Consider the following 19,575-nt stretch of genomic DNA (forward strand, 5'->3'; position numbering starts at 1 on the left):
ACCACCTTTAAGATCCTGGTGATAAGAGAATTGTAGTTGTCATCTGTACTATTGTTCTTCTCGAAGAGCTGTTGCAAATGGAACACTTCCCCAGAAAGGTGCCAGAGTGATAGAGCTCTCCAGTCTCTACAAGTAATTTCCTTGGTCGGTGCCTTATGGGAACCAGCCAATTTGCAAAGAAAAAATTTGACCAGGGAGTGATCAGTCCAGTCCATTGGGAGGGTTTCCCCCATGACCACCAAATCAGGTGCCGCAAAGACCAAATCGAGTAAGTGGCCAGCTTTATGGGAGGCTTTAGAGACCAGTTGAGAGAGGCCCAAGCTATCACAGGTAAGAAGTAGGTTCTTGAGAGCTAAGTCAAGGGAGCCATTGTCCCAAAGATTGAAATCACCAATTATTAATAATTTCTGGTGCGAAAGAGCGATGTTAGTCAGGGTGGTAGTGAGCGCTTGTTGTTGCCGAAGACAAAACGCCCCTGGTGGGCGATAGCAAACTATCCCTGTAATGGTTGTCCCAGAGTGAGTCTGGATCAAAAGCCCTAACAGCTCAGTACCCAGAGTAGGGTCAAGAATGAGGACTTTAATACTGCAGGAAGCTCTAAAAATAACACCCACACCCCCGCCTCTACCCGTAGGCCTAGGGGAGTGGAGAAATTTAAACCCGGGAGGGCAAGCAAAGCCAGGGTCGACCAGGCAGTCTGGACGTGTCCAAGTTTCTGGCAGAATGACTACAGGCAGAGTAAGATTCTTCTATAGATGGAAAAAGAGTTGAACTGAAGGTCACCAGAGGTGACCATAGCAATTTTCCAGCACAACTGAGCAGAGCTCAGGAAGACTTCCTGTCACACAAGGTGTGGCAAGAAATCAGTCGTGTGGTGGCGCTTCAGGAGAGGAACAAGACAAAGGCTGCGCTCTGATTGGCTGAAGTTTGGTTCTACCTAAAATTATGTGGACTGGCATACAATCTCAGGGGATTTGGCTTTACTGTTTATTGCCGTTGGTTACACTGCTAATTAGAATTACAGCATGCTCCCACCTCCACGACGGGGAAGATGCAAGCATGTGAATCTATGAAAGATTTGTATTTAACAAGGACAAAGTCTCAAAAGGTAATATTCAAATAGGCTAATAGATCAACATACACAAGTTCAAGTTCAAGTTCAAATAACTTTATTCGATTGTAAACCTTACAATCATAAAAGCACAATTCATAAACATACAATTAAAATCAGACCATCCATTTCATTTATACAGCAGGAATTTACATAATCAATATAAGACAAAAGTAACAGGCAGAACAAAGCATGTTTAAGAATATAAATAGTTATGACAGGGTTAAAAAGATTAAAAATACATAACAACAATAACAGCATAATTAACCCTCCATGCTTTTCCTGAAGGTAATTGCTAATTTCAAAAAGCTGCATACAAATAAGGTGCAGTCACTATTCAGGAGTTGAAGGTAATAAAGTGCTGGTTTGATCTGTGTAAATTTCAGTTCTTTCAGGCATGGTTTTAAAAATAGCCTCTGAGGTACTATATAATAAGGACAAATAAATAAAAAGTGTGCCAGATCTTGCGGAGACTTCCCGTCGCAGCCGCAAGCTGGCAACACTTGGCCTCGATGAGCCCCACTCGGAACCGCTAGTAAGTAATGAAACAAGTCAAAACGGAACCTTGTTAATAGGTAACGTTCGTAGCTAGACATAGGCCATGATAAATATGGTTCCATTTGTAGACAGGTTTTAAGTAAGACATGTTTCCTAACACTGTCTTTCTGGAACTCAACCTCTTCCCGGGCAAAATTCCTGGTTATCATAAATATATTTTTCACAAAAAGGGCATCTATTTTAGTAATGGAATTTGGGGTTAGAAACAGGTCCGGCCGACCTATTTCAGTAAAACAGTCTTTAATGTACTTCAACCACGGAACCTTGAGCCTACCATCCCATGTTAAAGCTTCTTTTAGTATGTCATGGGTGAGAGGTATATCATTATTTAACCAGCAGTTCAACCAGCATAATAGGGGTTTTACTGCTATTCTGTCGCTAAGGTGGGGCACACCTAACTCCTCGTGTACCGAGAAGTTTCCGGTTCCCCTTGGGAGCCTCAGTATCTTCTTCAGAAAATTATTTTCTGTAACCTCCAGGTCTCGCGTCTGGCTGTAGCCCCAGAGCTCGCTTCCGTAGCAAGCAACGGCAACACTTTTAGCCTGGTATAGTTTAAGTAAGGCAGCCACCGGACTATTGCCCATTTTTCTCGCGAAGCCAAGTATGGCTGCGTTAACGCGGGTTACCTCGCCCTTCTTCTTGAGAACAGCAGAGCCTCAAGATAATTGGTGATCAAGAAGAACCCCGAGGTATGAAAAGGTTTTGGTGGTTGGAATTTTTTCCCCATTTATGTTGAATAGATTAGGTTTTCGCGACCCTAGGCCTATCTTCATAGCATAGGACTTAGAATTGTTAATACTTAGGCCTCGAGACTCCATAAAATCAAAGAAAGAATTTAAAAGTGTCTGGAGGCCGATTGCTGTCCTTGAGATAAGGACAGCATCGTCCGCGTATAGCAGAACTGGAATGCCTTTTCGGCCTACAAAGGGGTAATCCGCTCCAGTTCTTAACAAGTATTCCTCCAACTCGTTAATATACAGGTTGAAGAGGAAAGGAGCCAGGATACACCCCTGTCGAACACCCCGATTAATTCTGATATCCCCCGTCACTTTCAGGTCTTGGGTATATCGGACATTTGCTCTTGTGTCGGAGTGCAAGTCAGCCAGTAGATTAATTAAATTCTGCTCAACGCCCATCTTTAACAAAATGTCCCATAGTTTGCCTCTGTCCACACAATCGAATGCGGACGATAAGTCCATAAAAGCCATATGGATGGTTCCCTGTCGGGCCAGGGTGTATTTACCTATAATCAAATACAATTTCAGACACTGAGTTACTGTCGAGTGACCAGGTCTGAAGCCGTATTGTATTGGGGATATAACTTTATTCTCGTTGGCCCATGCTGTTAACCTATTCAGAATTACGCCCCCTACCACTTTGGGTACAGAGTTAATTAAAGATATTGGCCTGTAGCATAACGGGCTGCTACGATCGCCCTTTTTAAACACGGGCACAATAGTAGAGAGCCCCCACGACTTTGGACATCCGTGGGCCACAGCTGCATTTATTACAGCCGTAAGCACAGGGGCCCATAATGAAGTACAAGATTTAAAAAGATCCGGGGGCAAGCCTTCCGGACCTGGAGCCTTATTTCCGGTTAACCCTTGAATGCCCTTTTCTACTTCGTTTACTGAAAAACACAAAGAATTCTCCTTAGAAGTTAAAAAATCATTTTCTGCCTGTTGTTCATTGCTTTTAAAAATTACGCTGAAGTGAGTGACCCAATGCTCCTCAGGGATATTTGTACCAAGTGCAGTATCACTGGGAATATCGAACAGGGGTTTATTAACAATTTCCCAGAATTTACTGCTATTGCCCAGGACTGATGGGTCAAGCAGAGACTCCCAGGTACAAGCCTTAATTTCATTTTTCCTCTTAACAAGTGATTTCTTATAAATCAGTCGCAGCTTTTTAATTTGACCTGGATCTCTAGGTTTAATTTTTAACGCCTTTTTCAGATCTCTGCTTGCTTTAGAACATGTATGGTCAAACCATTAAGGGTTATTTCTAGCATGTCCCTTCACTGGAACTAGTAGCATGGATCCTACTGAAGACACCACGACCTCAAAAATAGCTAAAATTTGCTCAGGTGACGTAAATGGTAACACACAAACCGCAAGTTCCTCACCACATGACTTATTAATTTCAGTGTATAGGTTTTCATGATTTACCAAATGCCATTTCAATCGGCGTTTGCCATTTTACATTTTAAAATTCCTCGGTCTTCACAATTCATTCGCTGTTCAAAAACCCCTCCACCCAATCTAATGGTTAGGGGATTATGATCACTGTAGATATTCATTTGGATGGTGCATCCAGAAGCCTGATTGGCAAGGTCGGCAGATAACAATAAATGGTCTATAAAAGATCCCTGACCTGATCCTTTAAATGTTGGAACATCAAAGACCTTGGACGCAGGCACCATGGACATGGCTACAGATAAATTATTTTCGTTCAGAAGATCGTTAAGACAAAGTCCACGCCTAGAGTGGTCAAAATGGAAACCATTCATACTATTACACCCCAGGGATCCCATAGAGGTAACTCGTGGATTACCACATGGGTGTACATTAAAATCACCTACAATCAATAAGTTACGTGACAGTGTACCTGCTCCTTCTCTCAACATCTCTTTCAGAGGCAGTATATTACATTCCCCTTGACTGTTTATAGCATTATAAAAATCAATTAGTGTCAGGGCATGTTTCCCTCTCTTCAATTCGAGCACTTGGATATTCCGATTTACATGATACCGGTTACTTATTTGGCAGGAAAGTGCCAGGTTAATAAAAATGGCCAGGCCCCCCTTAGCTCTTCCACTAGTTGAGGGGGCTGCTGGACTAAAAAAGCTTTGGTAGCCCTCAATGAAAACATTATTATCTTCCATCCATGTCTCTTGGAGGCATATAACTGCATATTTCTTGACAAATGCCAACCAGGCAGAATCACATATTTTATCAACCAAACCTGCTACATTCCAGGACACTAAACTCGCATTACAAACATCACCGTGGTCTATTCCAGTGGCGGCTTCTGTAGTTATAGGTTTTGGAAGCCAATTTTGTTCTACGTGTGTGTCTCCCATGTGTACTATTGTAGAGGAACTTGGTTCTATATGGACTGGTGGAAGAATAAGGGCCTCGGGCAAATCATGCAATATACTAATGTGCTCGTGTGATACGGAACTGTCCGTTAGAGAGTTTGCATCTGGTTCTATCTGGTTGTTAGTAACTAATTCATCAGTTGAAAGGGGAACAGTTGCTGCTTGTGTAGACCTAATTTCCCCATGCCCAAAGTTATTTTGTATGTAACCAGTATATGTTGGTAGGGCTGGAGCAGCATGTAGTCAGTCAACCCCCTCCAAACCATCCTGCTCATGAAAAACATCAAACCTATTTGAAGTAGGTACATTGTAGTAGGTGTTAGGGTATTTTGGTTGGGGGTGATCACGATAATGATACAACCCATGTGGGGCCTCCCATCTATCATGATAGGTTACTGGGTGGTTGACCTGTCTGGCCTCCCAGGATGTATCTCTCCTATACTGTCTTTGATCTCCTACAGTATAATGACCGTAGTTCCTTGATGTTACTCCATTATGATCATAAGTTTTCTCTTGCTCTGAAGTGGGGTATAGATACACTTTGTTTAAACTGTGAGCACTTGAGGGATAGAAATAACTTAGATCCATGGTACAGATCAAGCTATTAATCAGGCCATCCTTCCATCTAGTTATGTGGCTTGCTACACGATTATCCTTGAAGTTGACCACAATACAGTCACCCTCGGTGGATTTGAATCTATGACCCCACCCAATCAACCCTCCTGACATTTGTTATTTTACCACTAATGTGGGGAGGGATCGGTCTATGGGCGGTTAACCAATGGCTCACTTTATTTTTCAAATCCCCATAACTCTCTATCTTGCCCACTTCTAATTGCGGTACACCTATCATTACTATGGTGTATAGGTGGGATTCAGGAGGGGGATTAATGTGAATGGGTTTTTTAAATTGTGTCAACTTGGGTGTTTGCACTAGACGTGTGGCAATGGCTGTATTATCTATTAATATAGGCCTTTCAGGCTCAGCTTGGTCATCAAGTGAGGCAGGGAGTAAACCTTCCGCAGCCCATTCACTCTCATCGCTACCAGTTGTAGAACTATCTGGGATAGTGGGCAGGGTCGACGCTACTATTGGTTCATTATTTACACATATGGGCGTGTTTAGATCGTTATGATCTATGACGCCCAAAAGAGAAGTAGATGCCAAATTAGAACAATCAATTTCTGCGTTATTCTTGGATCGTGTCTTTTTAGTGTTAATTTGATTTCGTTTGCCATTAGCCAGTAAAAAAAACTGTCCTTCTGTGTAGGTGCAGTAAGAATTTTTAACATGCTCATAGTATCCTTTTTTTGAGACTTCTCAAACTTCACTAAAGTTTGCTCTAAACCAATGATTTTTTCACTAATGGGCTGCAAAAGTGATCTGACTAGCTGTGCCATTTCTGTCAAATATAATTTATCTAAAGTACTTGCACTTTCAGTCTGACATGTCTGGTCTATGTAAGTTTTGGTGTTCTCTGGCTGTGTTTCATTGGGCAAAAATACGCCCTGATTTGTAGAAGTGGTAATCATATTAGGTGTTCTGATGAGTGGTTTAGCCAGTCGAAAATTTAACCAAACATCCTTTGCTGAGGGCTTATGATTACCCAGGGGTCTGTATGTTTTCCTTACAATAGATTTGGTTTTTTTCCCAAAACGCCGTTTCTTCTTTTTTGGGGAGAGCGGTTTATCAGCTACTATTTTATTTGCGAGGGGTGAACTTTCAGCAAATACTTCCCCTGGGGAATGTGATGACATAGTTCCTGGTTGAAGCAGACACAAATTATCCCCGGAGTTAGAGACAAACAAAGGGCTTCTTTCTATACTATTTAATAAAATGGGTGAGCCTAGTAATGCATTTTTCCTACTACTTTTGCCACTAGGTAACCCTGAAAAGGATTGCAGCAAAAGTGATTCCTCCATATTAATAGAGGACTCCACAGTGTTATTATTAGCAGTGGTGTGCATTAAGAGATTGGGAAAACACATATTTGGGGTCAGTGAAAGACGCCTCTCTGTATTTTGTATTGCATCTGCAACTACACCTATGGTCTTTTGTAGCATCAGGTCTATGGCTGTCAGTGACGGTAATGGTGTAGATGGAACAGTTTTGTTTCTAGTCGACGATCTTGTGGCGACGGAGATCTTTCTTGCTTTAGTCATCATGTATAATGAGTCCGAGGAGACAACTATAACACTAAATGTTTATAGGACTGCGATTAGAAACTATGACAAACCACGCATGCAATATTACAACCAACCGAGACACTAGTACTGTCAATATGAGTGTTTACCCAGGATGGTGGAGATGTTAAGGGGGTGGCCCGTCCCGTCACCTTCTGTCCCCTGAGGGCCACAGAGGGCCCGCCCTTTGCCCGGGCTTAGCCCGGCGCGTCCCGTGCGCGTCCTCGCGGGGCGAGGGACCACCGGACTTTTGAGCATCTCCTGTCACGTGTTCCGCTGACAGCGTGCCCCAGGGGATCGTGGGTGGTGTAGTCCTCGTTGCCGGCGGAGCCAAGCCCGGCCGGTTCGTCGGTGGAAGCAGGGGGGGGGGGCGGAGCCAAGCCCGGCCCCAGGAACAGTGGTGCTACAGCCAGCAGCAGGCAGAGAGAAGTTCACGGAGCAAGCACACAGGGAGACAGAGGGCTCAGCACCAAGCGGACTTTTGAGCACCTCCTGTCACGTGTTCCGCTGACAGCGTGCCCCAGGGGATCGTGGGTGGTGTAGTCCTCGTTGCCGGCGGAGCCAAGCCCGGCCGGTTCGTCGGTGGAAGCAGGGGGGCGGAGCCAAGCCCGGCCCCAGGAACAGTGGTGCTACAGCCAGCAGCAGGCAGAGAGAAGTTCACGGAGCGAGCACACAGGGAGACAGAGGGCTCAGCACCAAGCGGACTTTTGAGCACCTCCTGTCACGTGTTCCGCTGACAGCGTGCCCCAGGGGATCGTGGGTGGTGTAGTGCTCGTTGCCGGCGGAGCCAAGCCCGGCCGGTTCGTCGGTGGAAGCGGGGGGGGGCGGAGCCAAGCCCGGCCCCAGGAACAGTGGTGCTACAGCCAGCAGCAGGCAGAGAGAAGTTCACGGAGCGAGCACACATACACATATAGTTGCAAAAAGAAAAGACAAGGGATACTCCAAGGTTAAAGGATGTGCCAGATGCACTATGTATTTAGAGTAAGTATCGGGAAACAGTAGTATCAGCACTGTGTACACTGAATGTGAGTGTAACCTGAAAACAGTTTGTGCACATACGTGCTAGTGACACACAGGGTGGACGACACAAGTGACAGCGATAAACGGCGCAGGGTGAACAGTAGTGAAAATTTTTACAAGGTAATTTAGATTCACAAACAATTATTTATAAGAGTTTACAGATAATTTAACACTTTGTGAACCAGACGTTAGCGCCAAAAGTTGCGCTGAGAAGTCAATGGCGTTTAGAATCTTGATAAGTCAGGGTCATCTCCAGGACCAGGTTACCGTTGTATTTGTGCTGTACAAAGCAAAGTAACGAGGTGAGAGTGAGACAAGAAGAGTAGGCAGATAGAAAGGAATATATCAGGGTGGTTTGATTTACTCAGAAATACCTGATGAGGGAGAGTGGATCTCTGGTAATGGGTCCAAGGCCCAACGTTGGTAATGTACTACCAGCCGGAGTACATGAGGGATATACGCTGAGAGAAGGTGGACAAAAAAGAAGTAGAGGTTTAATCAATAAGGAGGGGGTTGTTGGGAAGGGACAAACTCCAAGGTGGGAGGGTCAGGGTGAGAACTCACCCACAGAATTCAGCGGTTAGCACCCCAGAGATTGAGAGGATGGAAGATCACACACAGGAGTCCCGTGTGTAAGGGAGTAGGTAGCCACTTGCCGTCGATATAGGTGAGCGGCGATATGGGTGAGCGTCCAGGGGCTGTGAAAATTAATGAAGAAAACCATAAGCGGGCGTGGTGGAACAACAAGAAGCAAGCGCGGGGAAGGAAGTGCGCTTACCTGATGGAAGGCTGGGAATGTGTGTGCAACTGTATGGCCTTTACTATGTAAACAGTGACTACTGGCCTGGTAGTGGTTGGGCACTGTCGTATACTAGTCAAGTCAAAGTAACTTTATTTGGGATACGAGAACTATAAAAAGATTAACAGCATCAAAAGATAAAATACAACACATCAAAAAATAACAATAAAATCTAAATTGAATCATAAAATTCTAGCTATATCATGTCATTCTTTTCGTAAAGAGTCAGATTAGGAGAAAACTGTTATCCTAATGGTCTTCATACAGTTTTACTCATGGTGAAGAGACATTTCTAAAGCGCATGGCTACCCGGGGGCATCCCAGCGCTAGTAGCAGTGCGACTTCAACCACAGGCAGAGTTAAGGGAACAGATATGTTTCAAGTTGCTTTCGGAAGGAGAGATAGTTAGGCTCCAAACTAATCTCAGGGGGCAGAAGATTCCAGAGTTTTGCTGCAATATAAAAGAAACGACGACCTCCACTACATGATGTTCTTATTTTTGGAACTACCGCTAGATGTTTATTATCAGACCTTAAAGTCCTTGTAGAACAATAAGGTCGTATAATGGAGCTGATGCTAGGGGGGCCTTTTCCTGTGAGAACTTTGTGTGAGATACACAGGGCTTTAAACTGGATTCTCTCCTGGATGGGGAGCCAGTGCAACATTGCAAGTGCAGGTTTAGCTGATATGCGCTTAGAGGTGTTCGTGAGCACACGTGCAGCACAGTTTTGCACTACCTGCAATTTTCTGGTAGTGGTTAATGGAGCTCCCAGATAAGGAGCATTTGCATAGTCCAGGCGTGACAAAATCAGTACCTGGACCAGCAATCGTCTCACGGTGAAGGGTAGCAAGCGAAGAATTCTTCTTAGCATTCTTAAAATCCCAAAGCAGCAGGCTGCAACCTTACGAGCCTGCTCTTGGAAATCAAGATTGCAATCCAGCCATACACCTAAGCTCTTGATTTGTTCTTTAGGGACAGGAGGTTTTCCTAGACAGCTGGGCCAGAGCGAGTCGATGTTCAACATTTTTGAGTTACCCAGGAGCACTAGTTCGGTCTTAGCTCCATTGAGTTTTAAATAGGAGCTATCCATTCAGCTCGATAACTTTTCAAGGCAGAAGGCTGATCCTGAGGCATCCTGTTGATTAAGTGAAACCACCAATTGGGTATCATCAGCATAAGTGATGATCTGAATGCCAAAAGGTGTTACCACTTCAGCCAAGGAACTCATGTAAACATTGAATAGAGTGGGGCTCAAGGAAGAACCCTGGGGAACCCCACATTTAAAAGGCATTTGCTTTGAGGAGGTCTCTTTGTTGAAAACTACAAACAATCTGTCCTCTAAAAAGGACTAACCATTTTAACGCAGTACCTGCAACTCCTGCCTTTCTGAGTCTTTGGATTAGCAGATCGTGGTTTACTGTGTCGAAGGCTGCGCTGAGATCTAACAATATAAGGGCAGCGCAGCCCCCTCCATCCAATATTTGCCTTAGCTCTTCCACCACTGTTAAGAGTGCAGTTTCTGTGCCTTGGTGTGGTCTAAACCCAGTTTGTGAGGGATGAAGACAATTGTGATTTTCCAGACAAGATGACAAGATATGATTTACATGTTTTTCAGCTAGTTTTCCGATTCCTGGTAAAAGTGAAATCGGACGATAGTTTGCCATAGTGCTTCCTAATCGCAATAGAACCCCTTATATAAATAACTACTGCAGAGCATATTTCAGCGGTTGCTAATGACTGAAAAAATTTGACACTGACAGGACGTAAGCCTGTCTGACCACCCTTCTTGGCGTGGAAGTGCCAGCAGAAAGTGCCCAGAGCATAAACAAAATCTTGTTAAATAAAATCGAACTGAGAGTTGATAGAAAAAGTTAAATAGAGTAGTAAAGGGGCAGGTAACAGGTGAGGTTCTCCCATATTGCCATTGACCTAGTGAGCTACGCCTCTTTATTAATGATCTTGGCATTTGGAGGAATACTTTCAGGGTTTTCAAAAAAGTGTTCAAGACCTATCTCCTGATATTTTCTACTCAGATAATGGAATCAGGAAATCTTTAAAACTTTATCTGATTTTAAGCAGTCTTTGATGACATCTCTTGAAAACATCAAATCATCCAAGAGCCAAATCTTAACCCATAAAAGCAAAAGGGCACTGCCCATATGGTCTTCAATAAACTCGAAGTCCAATTCCGTATGGCAAAAAAGGGAAGGAGCACTTTTTGGTAGCATCAATAAGGTTTTAATAAATGTATCTTCAATTACTACGAGCTAATTGTTTTTATCATGGCCCCAAACCCCTACCCCATCCGTGGCAATAGGAAGACATTTAGCTCTGTAAAGGGCAATTAATTCCTTCACAGGCTTGTGCCCTAGTGTGCTGGCAAAACGAAATATGCATCCACAGCCCTCCTTGTCTGCTTGCGCTCTGGTGTTTAAAAGTGCTTCCCATTTCAGCTGATTATTAAACAGTTACCCTGGTATGAGAAATTGTTAACCTTGTCTATCTTCTTACCCTGGACACTAAAAGGTTTAGATTTAGTGGTCTTAGGACCACATACCATTACGAATGATTTGATAAAAATTCACTTTTAAGTCGAGAGAGGTCATAAAATCAGTAAAAGCATCCAGTGATCTCTGCAAGCTCATTGCGGTCTTTGCTAATAAAACTGCATAAGATAAAAGAGGAACAGGAGTGTTGCCTATTTTGGGGGAATCAAGTTCCCTATTTAATAAGAAAGCCTCCAGCCCATTTGTGTGAATTAAAAATAAAAAAGGGGCTAAAATACATCCTTGCATAACTACCTCCGTTGAAATGATTGGTTGAGTTTTCTCCCTTTTAATACCATATCTTATGGTGACTGTTGTGTTGGAAAGAAGCCTACGGAGGAGGGTTACTAAGGCTTTTTAAGCACCCATGCCTTCCATCATGGCCCATAGTTTATTTCAGTTGACAGTATCGGAGGTGCTAGATAAGCCCATGGAGGCCAGATGAATCGAGCTCTTAATGGACCTAACGTGCTTATTAATGATTAAGGAAAGGTTAACACACAGTTCAGTTGTACCCGGCCTCCTCTACAACCATATTGTGTATTGGACATAATCCCCTTAGAGGTTGTACAGTCTTCCAGGCATGCAGGAAGGACCCTGCCCAAAACGTTTAGTGTGGCGGCAATCAATGAGATGGGCCTATAGCATGCCGGGTCACTTCTATCGCCTTTTTCGAATAACGGGACCAGAATTGCGTTCTTCCATGACGCTAGCAATGGGCCAATAATGGCTGCTTTAAAAACATTTGTTAGCAACGGTGCCAACAACTTAAGGTTAGTTTTTAAAAAGTCAAGGGGCACCCCATCCGGGCCAGAGGCTTTCAGGCATATGCCCTGTGTTAAGGCCACCTCCACCTCCCCAACAGCGATTGATAAACTAAGTTGTGTGGCTAAGGTTAAATCAATGGGTATTACCCCTGTTTCTTCCTCTAACACCTTGTGTAAAGAATTAAAAATACGTGAAAAAATTACCTGCATGTTCTGCAGGGATTGATTACTTTCATGGAAATGGTTATAGATATGCATATTGTCCAACTACTTCAATGAGCCAATACAAGATCACTGCTTGTTGTTTTGCAAAATGACCAAATAAATCCTGTTTAAAAAACACAAATACGTGAAAAATGGGTTTCCCATGTCTCACCCGGCATCAAAGAGTTTATCTGCCTCACTTTTTTAGTAAACAATGGACGATATATGATTTCCCAGAATATTTGGGAATATTTGAGAGCCTGCTTTTTCCAGGTTCTCTCACGCCCTCCTCCTCAGATCCTTCTTTCTATCTTCAATCACCTTATTATATTTGTTCCTCGTTATTTTAATTAGCTCTCTATCACAGGGGGTAGATCTTAAAGCACCTTTTAATTCCTTATGGGCCTTAGAGCATTTAGAATTGAAGTATCACGCCTCTGGTGGTTGCTTTTGGGTAGCCTTCCTGGTCAACTTCTGGGTTACATTACAGCACAGTAGCTCGAATGCCCGAACCAGTTCTACTGAGTAGGAATCAGACTGCAAGCACACACATATTAAGTTATTGTTGGTTATAATAACATTTTTCTCAATTTTTAATGGGTTTACTTGTTCCCAATTCAGTCTAATTCCTTTGCTAGTGTTAAAATGCTGACGAGCTCATGGTTACGCACCTGCGCGCTACGAGAGGTACTTTACCTGAGAACACTTATTTTAGCAGCCTACACAGCAACCCTACACACTTACCTACTCCCTGCTGACGAGAGGCAACTACCTCGAAACACGTGTCCAGGGATGGCTAACGCTACTCTTACTTGCACTCAAGACTCGGGCATAGGCATACCCGCCGACGCTGACTTCAGGGACCACAATTCTTTGGGGCAACATGCTGGTAGGTAGAGCAGTGTGCGACCAATTGGACTTTTGCTAGTGTTAAAATGGATGGGGCGTTCATCGCTATGCCCCATTTTTGGTTTCAAGTTAAAAGTGGTAATAAGAGGATGATGATCGCTTGCACAATTTGGTCTGGCCTTAAAATCCTGAACAAGAGTGGTAATATGTGTCATTAGCACGAAGTTAATAGAGCTAGCCCTACCACCCCCTGTAAACGTTGGGTACTGCGCGAGAGAGTTCCAATCATGATTGTTTAAGAAACTTAAATCATTTGCCACAAGAACAGAGTTTAATGCTTAGCCCTGAGGAGAGTGAATGAAATGAGTCAGGGGCTGACCCTCATTGTCCTCGCACACCCGATGAGAGCTGAACTTACAGATTGTACAATAAAAATCCCCAACCCATAAAACACATAGTGGTTGCCACTTCATATGGGCTTGGGTAATTTCCATTTGCAGAGACTATTCCCTTTGCCCTACTACTGTACCCGACTGGATACTAAAGTTTCTCCCTTTGCCCACTTGAGGAAGGCACGAATGCGGATACAAAATGACAAGGGCACTGCATACAAATACGAGATTCTTTACAATAAATGTATGACCACCACCTTGATGACGGGAAAACTTTAAGCATCTTAATCTATGAAAGATTCAATACTTGAGAATATCCCTTTTCTATGGTTTCCTAATAGCATAATTGTTTAAATAATGTTTTATTGTGACTAAAGAAGAATCGCATTTTTTTCACAAAAGAGGAGTTAACACTTTCATGGTGCGTTGACTTAAGAAACCTTTGTTTTGGATGGTTCTGAGGATGAAAGTAGTTGAGGTAGAAACTTGCAGGATTAGTTTAGTAAGTGCAGCAAGCTCAGCGTTCATTGCCAGAATGTGTGTGCAACTGTAAGGTTTTTACTCTGTAAATACGTGGTTGGGCAATGTTGTTTAGTATTACTCTATTACTTTCCCTACTACTGTACCCCAGCTGGTCAATAACGTTTCTACCTTTGCACGCTTGACTTTCCAAGGAAAGCGAGTCAAGCAGCCAAGGCTTTCTGCAGAAAATGTCAGGCTGGAACTCGGATACAAAATTACAAGTTATTACATTTCAGTGAAATAAATATTCAGTAAGAGCTATACCTTTGAAAGTAATATGCATTTATTAACAGGTACCATAGGGACAGCAGTTAAAATAATGATAATGACAAAAAAAAAAGATAACCATAGCACTTTTGGGGGCTGGGTTACGATCATAAATACTATCCTAGGGCTTGCCTGGTAAGGAACTACAAAAAAAAAAAAATACAGTGTCCTGTAGCCTATGTTAGCCTAATGGGAAAGGTTTTGACATTCCCAGCAGACCTCCCAGGTTCCCAAACTCAGGATTAAAAACATGGTAGTGGACAGAGACAAACCAAGGAATCCCAGCCCCACAGTGTTATGTGCGTGCATCAATTGTAATAAGGTTTATTTTCTAGCAAGAACATACTTTTGTCGGCACTTTTTAACTCCAGAACTGGGGTTTCTAGAGGATCAGAAACCTGGCCACCACAACTAACAGAAAAAGATATATACACCAAGTGAAAGTTTCTATATTATATTTGATGGAAAACAAACACAACACATTAGTACTTTTAGTTAATTGCGTGTAGGAACAAGAAATGGGAATTACACCTAACACCTGTGATGGCACAGTATTTGCTTACTGCCCATTTTGCCAAATGGCATGCTGAGCAGCAACTAAGAACCTCTGCTTCTGTCTGTCTTGGGCAAGTTTCAGTACAGTGCCCCAGCTGTGGCTCAAGGTGATGAACTGTGGTGTAAGTGTACTAACGTGTGTGTTCACATATGACGAGTGGAATGTGGGAGGAACTTTGCTTTCTTAAAATAAGCGCTGGAGTAACAGCATCAAGGGCTATTTGTGCTCCTGAGAGCCAGCAGCACTGACACACAGCCAAAAGGCAGAAGAGTGAGGCTGAATGAAGTCCACGCAAGCTCACAACAATTACAAGGAAATCAAGTGCCACATGTAGGCTATGAAACTATCAGACGGAGTCCATATGGCTGTTAACAAGGAAATAATAAAAATGTGAAAGGGCAGGGAACGTTCAGGCAACGTTAGGCAAGGAAAACAAAGCGGTGATGGAAATAATCAGTAACTGTACCTTAATAGATGATAAAAGTAACACAGCTGAGTGAGATAGGTGCAATCAGCTCACGTAACCATAAGGGAGGCTTTACAATGCCAAACTAATGGAGGGTCCAAAGTGTGTTATCATTAATCCGCAATAGAAAGTGTTGATGATGCAAGACAGCGACGGGGAGCAGTGCTGAAACCACTGATGAAAAGGTGAGCAAGCTGGTGATTTAATAAGAATGGATTCTCAATTTTGGTTCTTGTCTCGCAATTTAAACGGACCAAAAGGAAATTCTCACACATGAGAAACAGAGGAAGGTTTGTCAAATTTAGATTCTACACAATAAAAAGCAAAGAGGAATGGAAAACATGGCAGAGGTAAACATGCACCAAATACACATTGTTTGCTACCCTCACAATGGTGAAAGGCTACTGACTGACAGGTGTTAAGCAGCACAGGCGCAGTAGCGGCAGCATTCAGTGTAGTGATCAGTAGAAGTGAACAGATTTTTTTACCCGTGTCACTGGAGTGAGGTGTATAGGCTCAATCATGTAAAGTTCCTCCACTGTGTGCTTAACTCACCCTTGGTCTACATTGAGTTAGTATGCAGTACTGTGTGGTGCATGTGTATTGTATGCATGTTTTGAGTGTGTGTGCGCCTATGAATGGTACATTACATGAAAGATCTTGGGTTCCGTTTTCAAGGCCCAGGGCTGACTGAAAGAGCATGAGGAGTTAGAGGAATTCCTCCAGCGAGATTTAAGGATTGCTACATTCCTGTGGGCTGGGAGGGACACACATTGGAGGAAGGAGAGTCAGACTCTTCTGAACACTTCAACGGGTGTTATTTGATTCAGAGAGAGGTCACTGGAAGGGGGCCTGAGGACATATTAGGAAGGAGATGGGGCTGATAAGAGAATCCTAATGAGTAGGACCGAGGTGCTGAGGTAACATTTTGATACACAAAGCTGAAGCGAACATTTAGGTGTAAACCTTTAGTCACTCCCATGGCCGGTGGTGTGAGTCAATCAGATTTGTAGTCATTCCTACTGTGACAAATTGATTTCTGAAGGGAGTGCAGAGGAGGGGGCACTCCAAAAGAAAGCACCGATCAGGTTGTTGCATGTGTGTAGGTTCAAATTGGCAACCCTGTAAGCCAGTGGTGGCCGCTGTGAAATTAGTCATGCTGATTGGCCGATTGCTCATGTGCCATGTGTAAGTTGGCGAGTCTGTATGCCAGAGGGGGCTGCCGTGAAGAGGAACCTACTGTGGTGCTGAACAGCCCATCAAGAACCAGGTGTGGTGCCCCCATACGCCAGGGGGAAGCCATCAGAAAAAGACCAGGATCGTCGACTGGTTGATACCATAGTCGTGAGGAAAGACTGCCAGGATGATCAGTGCGGTCCAGAGTCCTGACTGAGGATCTGAACCAGAAGCCGCAGGGGAAGACCAAAGGAATCCTACAGTTGCATTGGAAGAGCACCGAGAAGACGCAGATGTGGTCCTTGCAGAGCGGCATGTGCGATACTAACTAGAGACAGCCACAGTGCCAGCAAGAGAGACATTCTCGGAGACTCTGGTCAGACAATCCCTGCTGGTGCGGTTAAGACTAAGTGAAGGGACAGAGGCCCTGGGGAACTGGTCTGTCTGATAGCGCTTCGGCGCTGGAACACTTTTGACTTTTAGAACAGAGTCAGAGTAGGACTCTGGAGACTTGGACTGCTGGTGGGACCTAACCTGAATGTTGCCTATAATGAATAGGGGACCACCACTACCACGAGTGAGAGGGAAGTGGGACTTGGGGGACTTCCTATTAAATACTCAAGCCCTGACCTCAGGGGGTTATGTGTATTGTTTGTCTATGCCATATTTCACTTTGTGGTTATAAAAGAAAGTATTTGACTGGACAATCATTTATTGCTGATACTGAAGGTATTTTGAGTTGCGATCCTGTGTTCGTCTGCCTCCCCGCCATCGCAACAGTATCTACCTCCCACTAAGAATGCTTGGACTGCTCGACCCACACTACAATTGAAAGTCAACTGCTGAAGGGGTACTTGGTCCTGTTGCTCAGGACCCATAGTAGGCCGTGCCCCATGACATCAGGAGTAGAAGACCTCAACCCCCAGTGTTGGGCCCAGTAGCTCCTGCTTGCCCCATGGCCCTCTGAACGGGGTTCTGACACAAATCAAACAGTATTTCACCACAAAATATAGATAGATGAAAAAGCTGTATTGAACGAATTGCTTGCCATTCATTCATGTGCAGAAAAACTTGAAGCCTACCAGGGTGCATTGATGCAAGTTAGATATGACAAGAAACGAGACCACTTCACTTGTAGAGGATAGTTTATAAAGTGAATAAAAGCAGACAAACCCCATTGCACGACCGTGCACAATTACTGCGAAAAAGACCCATGCAACAATTGCAGTTTAACTCTGTTCAGTTTCCTGAAAAATGTAACACAAATGATCGAGTAATAAGTAAGACGTTTTCAGGAATATTTCTTTAAGAGAAAGGATTTTTGATAGGACAGATACATGGCAAAACCACTAACATGTTTTACAGTGAGATAGTAGAATGTTTGATTACTGTGGAATATTTTTGATTTGCATCAACTTATGCATTAAGAACATTTTTAATTTGTAAGTTGAGGCGAGTCATGATGTACACGTCTATGGTATATAAAAAGCAATTCATATACATATATATATATATATATATATTTTATAAGGGGCAATAATTAACTTTTGTACAGGTCCAAAGTATACCAATTCCTAAAAAATATTCAAGAAAAATATTCCGCAGTAAAGAAATACAAAAACTTAAAATAAAACTGGTTTAGACTAGTGTGGGCAGGTCATAACTAAACATCATCAACACTGATATTTTAAAAACATGATACACTGCAATAGACTGCCAGTGCCTTTACTCACTGGTCAGTGGTAAGTTTTCTCGCGTTGCACCTCAGATATATACGACAAGACCATACTCACTTTACTAAACAGTGGGACGATAATCTATGACAATTACGAAATAAAACATCAATTGCAAAAGAAACCACTACATCATAAGTTCATGATAAGTACTGTATGTGGCAAAAAATGACAAATAAAAGTGGAAGACAACGACCGTAAGTTATTTGTGCCCTCAATTTTACCACAATGAGCTGAAATAAGGCAGGTGAAAACGAAAAAAACAACAAACTAAACGGAAAATCTCCACATCTGCCTGGTGATTTAAATTCTTAGAACAATTTGCATTACATTATACACTCGACCGAGTCTTCACCCCTACAGCTTTCAAGCACTGGCAGTAGCCAGGTATAATCCTTTAAGGCAGCATAACTGTACAATGTATGTCTTAGTTCACAATAAATTCAATTTTTACTTACCAATAAAAACGTATTCCAGAGATCTAAAAATTTAAACCTTCCCGACAAAACTAAATTCCAATATGCAACTGCCATTTCTAAATCTGAAAAAAACAAAGAAATGTTTCAGAGCATTTCAAATAAAAAATAAAAAAAACAGTGCTGTGTACATGGCGGATTAATATTTATTTTTTCCATTATACATCTGACATTCTATACAAGTATGTTAGGCACTTTTAAATGTATTTCTAGTTGCCACCGCAAAACCTGCTAACACCTTCATAACTAGAATTTCAATTTGAATGCAGAAATTCACACATACCTTTACTTAAAAGATTTTAACCCATGTTTGGTTCTAACAGAAGGTGAATTAATACTCGTAAAGGGAATTGTTTGTGCGTAATATTACACTATTTTTTGGCACTCCAGGTGAGGGATGTTTTCTTAAGTTGGTCAGCACCCACTAACTTGAAAGTTGTGGGCAGTCACAAAAACTAAGCTGGTGCATTCCTTCCCTGGATGCAATTGAAGGTTTCTTACAGTCAATTGCAGGAGTAAGTTTCTATCCAGGGGGGCTGTGACAAAAACGATTGGCGATGATGTAATGGCAGGAGCTTCTTCAAGAGCAAACAGTTTACATGCAGAAAAATGAAAGAAAAGGCTCTACAGTCCAAATACCCTTGCATTATATTTCTACATACGTACTGCACAATAGTTCCATCTATACATGTGTAACACTACGCATGTAAGTAGTCTTGGAAAGCTTCCCCGCAGTAATCCTAGAAAATGCCATGTATTGTCTCCCCCCCCAAAAAGGTGTATGCCTATAACACTGAATCAGACCCTGTGTATCTACCAATGAAGCACCCACACACAATCAGGAA

At 42.9% G+C, this 19,575-nt stretch overlaps 1 protein-coding gene across 17 annotated transcripts in view; it reads right to left on the reverse strand.

Annotated features, from left to right (window-relative positions):
* The window catches only part of DCUN1D2 (defective in cullin neddylation 1 domain containing 2), a 205,591-nt gene that overhangs the window by 45,682 nt on the left and 140,334 nt on the right, over window positions 1-19,575 (reverse strand). For all 17 annotated transcript variants that reach the window (XM_085622708.1, XM_085622711.1, XM_085622713.1 and 14 more), the window contains one exon: window positions 18,713-18,795. In XM_085622708.1, the coding sequence (XP_085478834.1) occupies window positions 18,713-18,795 (83 nt within the window). The remainder of the gene's footprint in view (window positions 1-18,712; window positions 18,796-19,575) is intronic.

Source organism: Triturus cristatus, chromosome 8 (assembly GCF_964204655.1).
Source record: "Triturus cristatus chromosome 8, aTriCri1.1, whole genome shotgun sequence".
Taxonomy (NCBI): domain Eukaryota; kingdom Metazoa; phylum Chordata; class Amphibia; order Caudata; family Salamandridae; genus Triturus; species Triturus cristatus.